The sequence below is a fragment of the Aquarana catesbeiana genome, linkage group LG03 (assembly GCF_042186555.1).
Source record: "Aquarana catesbeiana isolate 2022-GZ linkage group LG03, ASM4218655v1, whole genome shotgun sequence".
Lineage (NCBI taxonomy): Eukaryota > Metazoa > Chordata > Amphibia > Anura > Ranidae > Aquarana > Aquarana catesbeiana.
In genome coordinates this window covers 379,496,906-379,511,592 of record NC_133326.1, presented here as the reverse complement: position 1 = coordinate 379,511,592, position 14,687 = coordinate 379,496,906, and the positions used below count along the sequence as shown (strand labels likewise).

General features: G+C 40.5%; 1 protein-coding gene across 3 annotated transcripts in view; it reads right to left on the bottom strand.

The window, feature by feature from the left end:
* SEPTIN8 (septin 8) overlaps positions 1-14,687 on the bottom strand; it is a 186,966-nt gene that overhangs the window by 72,256 nt on the left and 100,023 nt on the right. For 2 of the 3 annotated variants that reach the window (XM_073620667.1, XM_073620666.1), the window contains exons 6-9: positions 13,453-13,549; positions 12,511-12,679; positions 8,287-8,419; positions 7,797-7,987 (exon numbers count right to left, since the gene is read on the bottom strand). In XM_073620667.1, the coding sequence (XP_073476768.1) occupies positions 7,797-7,987; positions 8,287-8,419; positions 12,511-12,679; positions 13,453-13,549 (590 nt within the window). Of the gene's footprint in view, positions 1-356; positions 777-7,796; positions 7,988-8,286; positions 8,420-12,510; positions 12,680-13,452; positions 13,550-14,687 lie in introns of those variants that run through there. The other variant, XM_073620668.1, reaches the window with a different exon arrangement.

Below are 14,687 nucleotides of genomic sequence, written 5' to 3'. Positions count from 1 at the left end.
AAGAGGCTACAGAACTCATACTAAAGGCTGTACTTCTATACCAGAGAAGTTTATGTGGTTAGTAAGAAGTCTGCGCTGACCTAAAAAGTCAGCATCCTCCTAGTACTAAATATATTGCCAGTTTTTTTCCATCTATCAAATGTATGTAAAATGTGTATACTATTTGAAATATAAAGAAAATAGATTAATCAAAGGCCTTGAATATTTCGTTCTTTTTTGCTCGTGTAATATTTTGCCATTTAAACTCTAAAGTAACCCTTTTCCCATGATTTTCAACTTGGCATTATTGGCCAGCCTCCACTTCACTTGCGATGGAGTCAAACTTTATCTACATCAAATGCGAGAGGAAATGAGCATTTGTTGTACATTTTATTTCCACTGCAGACTTATTTTGGAAAACAGATAAAAAAAAAAATATATATATAGCAAAACTATACCAAGTCAATATAATAAAGTCCTAAAACATGGCTGTCCCAGATAGGTTATATTATGAACATATTAAAAATACAGCATCTTTAAGAACTGTATATATACAAAATGATGTTGCATAGATGGTTAGAGAGCTTCAAGCTTCTAGAATGAACAAGTCTCACATTATACCTGTAGCACTTATTAAAAGAATTGATTAGCTGTAAACTGTGTAGTCTCCAGGTTTCCTGTATGCTTTGGTCCGCTCACAATGTTAAGAGAAAAGGATGGCATGTGGTGACAATTCAAGCAACTAAATGACATGAACCTGCAAGTCCAATCTTGTCATGTAAGCCTGTGCATCTTAACTGAAAAGAAAATAAACATAAAATGAAGGTGAGATTAAAACAAAAAGAATGGTAAACAAAAAAGTTAAAATCAGAACAAAATAAGTTACTGCGAACTGGACGCTGTATTCTTGTGCCATTTATGCCTAGAATGTGTTAGATCCTGGTCTTAGGAGTCTAGCGGAAACCATTCACCTTTAGAAAATTGTATGAAATCTTGTTACCAGTTTGTCTACTGGCACTTATGAATTTCTGCCTGCGTATAGCCAGCATTAGACCACATCCCACATAATTAAGATATGGTCTAAGACTCCGTATTATCAAATCTCCTTTTTTTGGGATACTGCCATAGACTAAGCAATTTTCTTTTCTGCAACCACAGGAGAAAATTGCTTGATTTCCCCATCAACACCTGAAGTTTTGTTGGGGGAATCCCTCCTGCTGAGCCACTAATGGCTTCCCCCTCCACCCCCACTGGGAGAACACAGTGATTATTGCTAGTGGCTATAACAGCTGCTATCAATAATCGCATGTAAAATCCGATAGGCTGGTTGTACCCAAGGTGATCAACTTGGGTACATTCAGCCTGCCCATACATGGTTTGAATCTCCTCCTGTTCCTTTTGAACCGGCAAAGATTGAAAACTGTCTATGACTGGCTTAAGCCTCATTATTATCAATTGTCACTTTTTTGGGATATTGTCTAATCCCCAATACTGTATTACCAAATCTGGCGTTGTTAGTTCAGCAAGTCCTACTTCGTTAATTGATTTAAGGCGTTTAGGTTTGGGGAGGCTGCAATTAACTTTCCCTATTTCAGCATTTAAATGCAACCTATTTACATGTAGAATAAAAAGTTTGCCCTCTTTTCCTTTTCTGTAATAGGTGGTAGGATTTCTGCTCCTACCTGTTCTGTCTGGGTGAGGAGAAAATTCCCTAACTCGCATACTGGCAGCAATAGAAAGGCTATCAAGCCGAAAAAATGCGCAAAACTACGTCTGATTGAATATACCTGTGCACAACAAAATTTATTGATGTAAACACAGCTGAAATATAAACAATTGAAAAAACTAAAAAGGAAAATTTTATTTCATTTTGGATAGAGTAAAGCCTAGTATACACGGTGGCATCGGCTAGTTCAACAGAAACCGGGCGACATTTGGCCCGTGTGTATGGTAGCTGGGTCGGCTTCTGTCGAAAGGTCATGACCGAAAAAGGTCTGCTGTCTGGCTCTCCCATTGGCTGACCAGAGTGTTCTGGTGGGGAGCCGCCCCGTCAGAACACAATAGCACAGCATGGGAGATCGCTGTACTAACATTGGATAGCTAAATGAAAAAAAACTAGTAGTGTGAACCAGGCTTAAGGGAGGGTTATACCTAGTTAGGTTGAACTATCTGCATCCCATGAAGGAGATTTCCCTTCACTTTCACTTCCTGCCCTATTGACAAAACATTGAAAGGGAATTCCGGCATGTCATCATTTAAATTCCCAGGACAAATAAATTGGTTAAACTGTAAAAGGCTGAACTGTTCTAACCTATAACATTTCTGATCTAAATTCTTTTTAAATTAACACTGATCACAGTAGAAAAAAAGTGCAGATTTTCCTTGGTTACATATTTTATCATATTTATCCACGTATTACAAGAAAGTTGTTCTTGTATTTCAAAAAAAATATATATTACTTTGTTACTTTAGGTAACAAAGTTATTGCCAGATCAACAGGCACAGATCAGAAATGTAAAAACTGCTCTGGTCCATAAGGAGTGTACAGGTGAACTGGTTAAAGTGACATTCAAACCTCAGTTCTTTTAAGCACTGCATGCTCAGAATACATTTAAGTCACTGCTTTGAGTCAGGATAAAGTGCATCATCACGTGGCCAAAGAGAGCGAACCCGGAAGGAAGACCAGGAGAAGATGAAGCGCATGGGACCAGCTGGTGCGCCAACAGTGTAATGCTGGAGAGGTTTGACAGGAAAGACTCCCATATTGTGCCAATATACTGTGCATGCTAGGCTAGCCCATTATGACATAAACCTCCTGGAGGCTCATTTAAAAAAAAAAAAAAAAAAATATGTTGATTCCACTTTAAGCTGGTGCCATGATGACTGCCCAAGGTTTCCCGTTTCAGGATGGCATCCTATGGGACCCATCTTGCATACAGGGACTAGAGTTGTGTCTCCTTACACTGTGTCCATCAAGAGAAACACACAACCCTGTAGCCTAGGATGGAGAGAGAGCAGGAGCCAGCAGCACTGAAAGTTGTAAAACTGCAAGTAGTTTATGGGGGAAGGTTTATTTTATTGTGCTCAATGTTTTAAGCAAAAAAAGCGCTGAGGGTTTATTACTACTTAAAAAGCTAGGGGTATGTAAATCTTTGAACAGGATCGTTTTATCATTTTGCTTTTCTATGGTTTGTTAATGATAGTGCTTTTCTGTGATGTCTAATTCATTTCAAATCACATCACAGATAAAAGAATAATGCTTGGTCTGATCACGTTTAACAAGCTTCCATCCACAGCCCATATATAAAAATGACCTGGACTTGTAAATGGTTGACACAAGCTAACAACTTCAGCTGTAGAGTTGCCCAATCACTTTTACAGTACTGAGAGGATGCAAAGCGGTTAAAAACAAGAATCCTGAACATCAGCCAGTTAACTAGATTCGGATGTGGCATAATAAATGAAATAAAGCAAAATATGAAACATTTGCTGTGAAAAGTTAAGTAATCCACTGAGGTGTGCATAGGACACTATTGTACACTACAGGACTCACCGACATGGAGTCCCTGCCATTGTGAATGACAACCGTGGGGTCCTAATGTGGTACAAAATGGAACTAAACAGGAGTTTCTATTTGGAAGGCTGTTTACTCCACACTGCAATGGCTATGCCTACATAAAGGCCTACATGATAGTTGGAGAGTGTGATCACATGAGGACAGGACCTGCTCCTGACAATTTTCCCGTTCATTAAAATTTTTGGGGCTTTGCTGGTTTTAATATTAGGAGGGTCAAAAATCAAATCTGTAAAAGCACAATGTAATGCTTTACAAATGTGGCAAGCTATTCATTTTATTTAAGGCAGCAGTATAAATGTGGTTAGATCATACTGGTTAATAAATTGACCCCTTCGTTTATTTCAGAGGAACAGCCATAGAAATTTTACATGGGCGCAGGTTGGGATGTACATTATAAAAATGTTCTTATCCCAAATCTTATTGTTCTGTTGGTTATACAAAGCAATGATTGCTCCAGTGCCTATACAAAACTACATCACTTGTCTAAGTCACAGAAAACACTTCAGGTTTCCTTGCAGCCCCTTTGCTCTGGCAACAGTCTTCATATGTCTGCAATAAGATGAATGATTTACACCCTAGTCATTTCTGTATAAAAAGCTGTACAGTGAAGAGCAGCCAAACACATCCACGATGATGCATGGTACCAAAGGAATTTAGTATATGAAGGTGCTTTCTACTGCATTCAGTGCCTCATGTTATCCTGCTGACCTCTGTCCCAACCCCTGTAATAGGAAATACAGTACCTACTTCAAAGAACTTCTTTATCCAGAGGCAAACCATCAGTATTGTACAGGGTTACTGTGGTAATACAATAGATCACCAGCAGAGGGTGCTGTGGGTGACAATTCCATAACTGGTAATAGAACAGATTTATTGTTGGCTCCATTGCCAATAAATTGCTCCACATTAGGCATACTCAAATCTCGTAAAAACATCTACATCTAACAAAATGAAGGTGCACAGGTGAGAAATGACAAGTTTTGAAACCTGGGACTGTCCCTGGAAAAGAGGGGAAGCACCTATACGTTGTTTTAAAAGTAAAGCAGTCATGTGAGGATAGTGGAGCTGCTATTGCTGACCACCTCATAAAAATGCTAATAGCCTGGCTGTTATGCTGACCTCCTGTCAATTCTTTATGTGTCACTAGATCAGGAAGTTAAAAGACAAGTTAAAAGTTCTTATCTGCTTACGTACACATCACCTACTTAAAATAATGAAGCAAGAGGATCAGCAGGACAGCCAAACAAGCAGTATATTCAAAATAGGTTAACCACGGCTGTGTGATTTCCCTTTGATTCTTTCATCCACTTTTTGGTCCCTCCTGGACATAACCAACAGGCCCTTCACCCTACTATTATATACATGTGACAGGTGAGCACAGGTATGATGTTACGCTAGGTTTCCCTAGCACATTGGACTGCTTCAAAAATCTGAGGGGGTTTCACTTTCTTCATTTAAGGTTAGGACAAACTTCACATTTTCCATTACCCTGAAAAACAGCTACAGCCTGCTTTCTACTTGCAGTGAAGAAATAGGATGTTGGGGGTAACAGAACAGACGAATCCGCAATGAATTATTCATAAATCTAGAAGTTAAATTTTTGGTTGCATTATTTTATTGTTTAAAATTGCTTTATCATTCTCAGTCTTTTATTCTGTCTTAAATATACACCTCAGTCACATAGCACACTGCCACATTAAACAGGTTAGTCCCAGGAATAAGAACTTTAGGCAGATTTAGCTATAAATACATGTTTCCCTTCAGCAAGTTCTCATTCATGCAGAAATTTTGCAAGCACATGCTCCAGCAGATGCTGCTCAACTGACTCAGCAGATAAACTACAGTAAGCAATGTCTCTGCTTAGAAGATAATCCTGGGAGAGAACAGCATGGAATCCGTGGAAGGGATATTTTTTGTCACATACTGAGAAACCTTTGTTAAAGCCTCTCTCTTTGGCTGCAGTAAAAAAACTAAAATCTGACTATATTCCCTTTGCACTCCCCTATAGCTGCAGTCATGTGACTCTGCAGTCCCGAGCCTTCTTTCTTTATTACCCACAGAATACTTCAGGTGTCCACATCACTGCCTGAATGACATGGACATTTCCTCTTTGCTGTCCAGTGGTGGGTCCTCTCAGAATCCAGAAGAGAAGCCCCATTGGCGTGAGGGGATAGTAGAGGACCAACAGGTGAGGGACCGTCTGCATTGCTGAATTAGCAGGGGACTTAGGAGAAGAATATCATCAGGTAAGAAAAAAAGATTCTCTGCAGTATGGGTTAGAGGTGGATGGGAAGGTTGTTATATTTTTGCATAGAATGGGGCTTTAAAAGGGCAACTCCAGGTACCAGCTAACATCTATTGCTATTGCTATCCAGGAACAAATGCTATTGTGCTAAAGTCTTAGACCACTCGGCGGCTGCTACCTAGTTGCTCGACACACTGACTTTTATATTTTCTGAGTCACCGATCTAGAACAAGTATGCAGAATACATGCCCTATACCTTATCTGCATATTTTTTATTAGATCAGAGAGTGAAAATATTGAAGCAATAGGATCAACAGGGCATCCAGGCAACTAGCTATTTCAGAAGAAATGGTCAGCAATGACAGCCTCCCTTGTAACAGATTTACGTTATGATCCCCAGCTGCTAGATTCAGTGCAGGTACCCATAGACTTTAGTAGAGAGTCCCCTGTTCCAGAGGTTTTTGACTCTATTGAGGGATAAGCCAACATCTACGGGTCACCTGCAGACACAAACTGCCAAGTCATGTCAGGAGTAGAAGTGATTTGATGCGTTGTAACATCGTGGCTGACTAATACTAGATCACCCACCACCTTCCTCCACTAATAAGCTAGTGCTGTCTCCCCCCCCCACCGCCTCACTGATAAATTGGACCATTTGTGTCTAGCCTATACAGTCAGAAAAGAGCAGTCAGCATACTGGATAAAATCAAGGGAAAAACTGCTCAGTTAGTAGGTTTTATGCGCTCAATGCAGGTACTAGTGTGTTGCAGTTTGGCTCCCGTGCAGGTGTGTCTGTTTTTTGTTTTTTTGTGCTTTATCCTCAGTTTTAGCTCAGTCCCATAGACTTTCTATTAAGTTGTGCGTTAATGCATCTTCTGAAAGCGCACCAAAAGTCCCACATGCTGCATCATCTGCAAAAACATGCAACGTAATAGAAAGTCTATGGGACTGTGGCTTAAACCGTGGGTAAAGTGCACGAAAATTGATACACCCAACGCTGCAACCAAAGCACAGCGCACCAATGTGAAAACTGCCTAAATGAAAAACTGTCATGCTGGACCGGAATATGCATTTAAAAGAGAAGATATTTATTTTTTTGTTAAATCAGGAGCAGCACATTTTCTAGTTCCGATCCTGAAACCTACTATTACCCTGATTGGGGAGAAGGTGCAATCCACTTCATGGAGTTTTTTTTTTTTTTTTTACCTGCACTGGGCATGCAGAGGTGGAAGAAATCGAAATTGGAATTCGGAAACCGATCAAGGCAAGACAACACAGTTGCTTAGTGATTAGTACTTCTGTCTTGCACCACTTAGGTCCTTTGTTTAAATCCCAACTATAGTGTGCCTGTATGGAGTTTGCATGCTCTCCTTGTGCTTGTGTGCGTTTCCTCCGAGTACTCTGGTTAGCTCCCACACTCCAAGTTAGTAGATTAGCTCCTGACTAAATTAGATCTAGTATGTGCAGGTATGCATGTGAGATATGGGCTATATATTGTAAGCTCCTTGAGGACAGGGACTGACAATGTACAGTATGTAAAGCATTACGTAAATAAAATACCTGTAATAATGTAATCATGTCACAGTGTTTGGGCTAAGTAAAGACACAGCTATTTCCTGATAACTTAGGAAATAGAGCTCAGTGAACACTATTTCATCTGAATGAACAGCCTTATTTACCAAAGACTATACAAAAAAAAAAAAAAAAAACACAACAACTTTGCAATCTCATGCACACGAGGACAGTCAATTTTCCAGGCACCCACCAAACTTAGGGAAGCTCAGCTAAAGCATGGGAGCTCTTACTGCTGCCATAGACATAGTTACATAGATAGTTAGTACCCATGTCTATGGCAGCAGTAAGAACTCACAGGCCTTAGCAGAGCTCCCCCAAGTTTGATGGATGCCAGCAAAATTGTCTATGTCCTCATGTGCCTACATCCAACTTAGAAATACTGAAGTAAAAACTGTGATAAGAGCACAAGTAAACACTCACTTTTTTCTGTCTTTATCCTTCTTTAAAGGCTGCTGGGAAGTTGCTTGGTATCCCTGAGGCTGCAATGATTCCACTGCCATCTTCCGCCTGTTGAAGGAGTTCATCTCGTCCTCCAGCTCCTTCCTCTTATCCTCTAGCTTTCGGTTCTCATCTTGGTGTATCCTCTTCAGATGTGCAAACTTCTCTTGAAGCTACAAGAACAGAAAGATATATTCTCATGAAGCCTGCAGCATTATTCATGAGCAAAAACAGATCACTACTTGCCTTCCTCAAGGCAATTTCTGATATCATAACATTGTGGATATCTGATGTTTATCATCTTTTACATTTACCATATGTATATTTTGTATATTATAAGTTATACATTATGAACAGAGAAGCTACCACTAGATGGCGGTAATGCCTTCATTTTGTTTTCTATTTTATTAGAATAACAAACTATGTTTTAGTTGCTTGGTTTGAACTAGGATCATCGGAAAAAGGCACTTACTTCCCTCTCCTTTTCCTTCAGCTCAGATTCTGTCTCCTTCACTCTGCTGACAAACAGCTGCCGCATTTCTTCCTCTTTCCGATGCAGATCCTCCAGAAACTCTTTTCTTTTAGCTTCATAAGTCTCCTGAAGACTGAGAGCACAAGAATTATTAAAAGAAAAGTACACAAAGCGCAGGAAGTTGTAGAGAGCCTTTAGAAATCAGTTAGGATGCAGCACCAATAGTGTTGGTGCTTGTGTCCGATTCATGTACTTGTCACAGACAGGTACATGAATTTGTCTGTACCAAGGAAGGAGTGTCCACAACATACAGTCTTTCCTCAGTGCACTCACTCCCACCTCCGGACACTGCACACATCACACTGTCAGGCGCACGGCTGGGGAGTTTTGTACTGGGGTGGAGTCTGATGCAGAACTGACAGACTAGTTCCCCATCAGGACCGCTTTACTCTTTGATCGATAGCGCACGGCAATGGATGGATCCGCTATTCAGTCCAAAAGAAGCTTTCAAATCTGCCCTCTGCCATGCGTTGTCACTGAAAAGTAAAGCAGACTGGGAGACTAGTTACCCATCAGGTTCCACGCACCGTTGCCACATATGGGCAATTATATCACTCATATCCCCATTTACATTTAGTTTTGGACTAGGGAATATTCCAGACGACAGCTGAATGGGGATACAGCCCTGTGTGGGAAGCTGTCACATACATGACAACAGGCACTGCCTGCTCTGGGAAGCGGTCACATACATGACAACAGGCACTGCCTGCCCTTAGTATTGGTGTGCCTCTGTACGTTTTTTTTTTTTATATTTTAAACAAAAAGGCACTTAGGAATTACACGTCATAACATTGCCAGACAATTCAATAATCTTCTAAACGGGGAAACACATCAACGTACTGTCGGATTTCTAATTTGAGAACTGGTGGTGATTCTTTAAGAATATGGCACTGCCATATTGACAGATTCTTAAAGTGGTGGTAGGAAGAACAATTTGAATTTGCTGCACGTTGGTAATGTTACTGACAGGTGAGGGATAGAACAGATGATTATGTGCATAAGAGAGCCAGCTTCCCCAGATCCTCTGTATAACACCTCCAATGCAAAAGGATGACAGCTTACCAGAATGTGGTGGCTTCCAAATTAATGGAAAAGCCAACAACGCAGTGGAGAACTTTCCCAGGTGTATCCATAGAGGTGCTGGTTCCACCCATTGGTGGGACCAGACGTGACATCGCCACGCTCCTCTGCCGCTCGATAATCTGTCCATGGCCATTGCGGCAGCATTTTATATGACAACACGCTCATTTTTATCATTCATCATGTATGCATCTTTTATATTCAATAAACCACCTTTTATACAGTATCACGCTATGATTCTTTATATTTTAATGCACATGCATTGGGTAGGAATTTGTGATTTAAAGCACGCCAGGACCGCCAGCACTTCCATGGATACACCTGGGAAAAGTTTTCCCTACTGCGTTGTTGGCTTTTCCATTAATGTGGAAGCCACCACATTCTGGTAAGCTGCCATCCTTTTGCATTGGAGGTGTTTTACACAGAGGATCTGGGGAAGTTGGCTCTCTTATGCACATCATCATCTGTTCTATCCCTCACCTGTTGGATTCTGATCTGTTGGGACTCTGGAATTTATTTTTCTTCTTTCATTGACTTTAGTTTTTTTTTGTTAGGGCTGTGGAAATTAAAAAGGTTAATTCCTCGATTAATCGTTAATTTTTTTGATCGATCAAAATTCTTTTGCTCGGTACTCAACTCTCCGCCGGCTTCTGGGTCTTCAGGGAGTTCTGTCGAAGATCCAGTGACGTCACGGACATCGACGTCACCGGACTCCTCCCCCCTTCCCCAAGAGCCACGGTCTGCTAACGAAGGGAAGGGCGGTGGAGTCTGGTGATGTCGATGTCCGTGACGTCAATATCCTTGACGTCACCGGACAGCGATGGTAAATATGGATGTGGTTAACTGGGATCATTCAGTGAGCTAAGTGTAGGCAAATTTGATAACCTCCGTTTTTAACATTGTTGTCCTTAGAGGCTGATAAGCTGTGATATTTTTGCTGTGCGGATCGGCTTCTGCTGTTGCCATGACGGCGGCGCTTGCTTTTGATTGAGGTGTGATATCCTAGCCATGCCCCTCTATGTCCGGCTTCGGCCGTTGCCATAACAAAAGCTAAAAGTAGTTGGATCTGTATGTGCGTTATAATTAATCGAAATTAGTTGATTAATCGATTTAAAAAAAAAAAAAAAAAATCCACTAATCGAACACGAAAATTTTAATCAGTAACAGCCCTAGTTTTTTGGATGCGTTATGGACTACTTTTTTTTTTTTGATGAACTCATTATTTAACCCCTTTTTGTTTTTTCCCTATTTACCTTTCACAATGTTTATTACAATTTTTGAGATCATGCTATACACGTTCATTGAGTGATAGTGCTGCACTATATGTATATTGATTGTTATTGGTTGTTTATCTATTGACCTGTGCTAGCAGCTGTCCGTATTATTCATCATTTTAAAATTTTATTTACTTTTTAAGCACATCTAGCAGGGATATTCCTTATATGTTCTTTAATGTTACTGACAGAAAAGTGCCATTAGGGCCGTTTTAAATTCCATTGACTGTGCATCACGGGAAAGCTGGGGTCACCTAATCCAGCCCATTGTAAGACTGCATTCCTGCACGATTTTCATCCCCCTGCTTTCTCACATGGCATCAGTGAGGCATAGGGATATTGCCTGCATCACCAGGAAGTACTAGAATTTTTTTTTTTTTTAAACTGTAACTAAAAAGGCAAAACATTTTTTTTTTCCATTTTGGATAGAGCACCCAGTCGGGTTTTTTATTTTGTCAGCTGTCCCATTAGGGAGATCTACCTTTATTTCTTGTCCTATAGCCAAAACAGGAAGTGAGAGGAAATCCCCGCAAAGTGAGGGGATCCCAGTTCGTCACCAGAACCAGTGTCCCCATAGGATAACAATAAACAGGATATACAGAGGGGATGAATCTTCCTAACAGGAGCAAAGAAAGCAATAATACCTTACAGATGTTCTAATCCCTCTGCACTCTATATGCATTCTTATCCAAAACTAAAAAGAAAATGTTATGCCTTTAGTTACACTTTACTGAAAGCTATTCTTTTAAAATTACAATTTTAGTTTGGGGTAGGGACTAGCAGTAACAAAGGCCTTTCATTTTTCTTGGAACGTCCACTTAAAATTTCATATTAAAAATAAATGTGAGCTCAGCTGTTTGTGACAGCATGTCGTTAAGCATTATACAAATCAAATGATTGTGATAGTATATAATGTAGAACTGCACAGTTACTAGATATATTTAATTCAGTTTTTCTTTTCTTACAATGGTTTTACATCTGACTGTATGCACCATGGAACTGCTGTAAATTGTACAGCTGTAATGTGTGCTGACATACAGTATCTTTAAAGTGTTTGTTAACCCCCAAAAAAATAAAAATGATTTCCTGGTCCTTTAAAGCAGAACAGCACAGTGCTTGTGCGGTGTAATCTGCTCCCCTCTAAACTGTAAAAAAAAAAAAAAAAAAAACTTCCTGAGCCCTCCCAATTCCTGACTGTCCTCTCTATACAGACCATGAAAATCAGGGCTACTGCGCCCTGACCACCGTGGTCTACGTGCGTCCCTTAGTCACACGCTGCTGTCTCCTCTGCTCTCCTTTCTCCCCCTCACCCCCTCTTTCCTGCCTGTCAGCTTGCGTCTGTGTGTCCCCCCACCCTCCCCCGCTATTAGTAAAATTAAAAATGCACACTGCCAGCCCCTCTATTATATCCTGGCATACCACACTGTAGTAGTCTTTTATAAAAACGAGCGCTGTAAATACCGTTTTAGTGCGATCTTTAGGCCGTGACTTTGACGGTTTCCAGGGCTACTGCAGGAGAGGCTGAGCGGGCACGTGATCTCCCCGGCTGACGTCAGATGGAGATTACGGCCCCTCTTGCAGAAGCCGCCAGCAGCAGCCGCGAATCACGTGACCGGCCTGAAGATCATTGTAAGTCGGTATTTACAGCGCTCATTTTTATAAAAGACTGATGTAGTGTTCTCTGCCAGGCTCTAATAGAGGGTCTGGCAGTGTTTCTCTTATATGGCTTAACAAACACTTTAACCAGTCCCATTGGAGAATTTTAATAACATGTTCCAGCATAAAATTCCAACCCTTCCCTTTTACCTACCTAAAGGGTTGGTTATCTGGGTCAGTGTCTTTAAAACCCATCTCTTCAAGCTTGCAACGCCTGTACAGCTCATAATGGCGCGTATGTGTCTGTTCCCTGAGATCCTCCATATTGACCCGGATCAGCATTTCCCTCAGCTTCACAAAGTCGCAGTGACTCTCATTTTCAACTATGGGAGAAACAAATGTTAGAAACACTATAAAATACATGCAAAAAGGTTTCAACTGTACCTGGAAAAAAATAAAATTTTAAATGATACACAACAGGAGAGAGAAATAATGGCCGCACACCACCGCGGTTGGTATGGTGGCGAGCCTCTGCATGGGACTATAGCAAGTACACTCACCTGAGCGGTAAACATTCCTCAGTGGGATACACAACAAGAACAAGATTGGAAAAGTCACATATACCCAGTGAAGTGAACAGCCTCAGATGATACACAGAGATGAAAAAAAAAACAAAAAAACGCCTACATAAGTTTTACATGTATATCGCCTGTCTTCAGCTTTCTAGACTCTTTAGAAAGTGCACATCCTTTTAGAAATGTTTCTACCCATTTCAGCCGTGGGAGGGGAGTCTGGGCATACACTGTATATGAGCTGATTGGAGGAAAGGCAGCCCCCACCCTCCTTCTACACAGGCAAAGGAACAAAGTAACTTGCAGAGCTGTGCTGTGAATAGACCAGTTCTCTGCTCATCTATCTGCAGGTTTCCTCCCCGCACAAACTTCCAGCTGCTGTTATCGCATGTGGCGGAGAGCTTGTCAGAAGCTGCTATTTTAATAACAGAGGAATGGAGCAGCAGAAAGACATGGGACTTATGGATTTTGAGAGCGATAAGTAAAACACTACAGACAGATGTGGCCAGGTCAGATTTCATGAATGGGTTTTACATCCACTTTAAATATTTACACACAAAAAACATTTTTCCGTTCACGCATACCTTGAACAACACCCCATGGGTACTGTCTGGCTCTCACCAGCTTATTCCCAACTTTTACTTCATCTGTACTCCCGACTACAGCAAATGGGAGATGAGCCTAAAACACAAAAATTATAATGGGGATATATCAATAAATATGATACAGGATCAGACATGAGAGCCAACAGTAACGTGAGGGCAACAACAAATGATGTAAAACAATAATTGGCAATATTTAATCATGCAAAAAAAAAAGAGAAAAAAAAAAAAAAAAAAAAACGGGCGTACAAGGAATGTCAAAAAAAAAAAAAATCTGAATATTTTGGTGCACCTTGTTACCCAAAGCTTCCTCCTTGTAGCACTCAATCTCACAATTTGTACCTCTCTGTTTCAGGAGTGTAAAGATAAGCTGCTGCATGAATGAAACCTGCAAACTGCACTTCTGAAAGTGCACAGGTAATCTGTATCCTGCCTACTATGAAAAGAATTTGCCATGATTTGCAGCACTGTTTGAACATGCAGGACAACTTATGTACACAGATCTGTAGGAGTGGAGTCAAGGTGTCATTGGGGTCATTTCTACATCCACTGATCTTCAAGTGAAAACAGTAGATAACAAAATGAATTACTGATAGCCAAAAGAACACAGTGTCACAAACAAAGTATATGAGAACAATATTTTTTCAACGGTTCGGAGAGCTCTTAAATTTGAGAGTAATAAGCCTTAAAAAAAAAACAACATTTGCTGGAGCAGCTAAGATTTTGGAGAAAAAAAACAAACCTGGTACCATAGCTAAAACCAGCTTTTGTAGTCACTTGTCCGCCACTAGAGAGCAGTGGAGCACTACATCATACATAGGAGTAACAAGCAAGCAGGTTCTCAAGAGAAAGAAAATCAATGCTTGATGTAGTAACATTATGTATAATAATAGATAACATAAAATCCGAGAACAGGTACAGGAAATTCCAAGGTATAAGCCAAGATTAATTCTCTATCAAAACACAATGAGAAAGACTAAAGCTTGACAAGATCTTTGTCAAAAGGTTTTCTATAAACATAAGTAAAATATATAAAGAAGAATTTTGGGTATGGATATTGATCTCCACTTGCTTCCACGTCCTGTGCCCTGCTGCCCTGCTGCATTCTGAACACAGGAAGTCAGCTGCTTGGCACAGATGCCATTCAGAGAATGCTTTGCATTTTTCTAAATAAATGCAAAGTACTCTCTGATTGGTCGAGAGGCCCGGGCGATGAA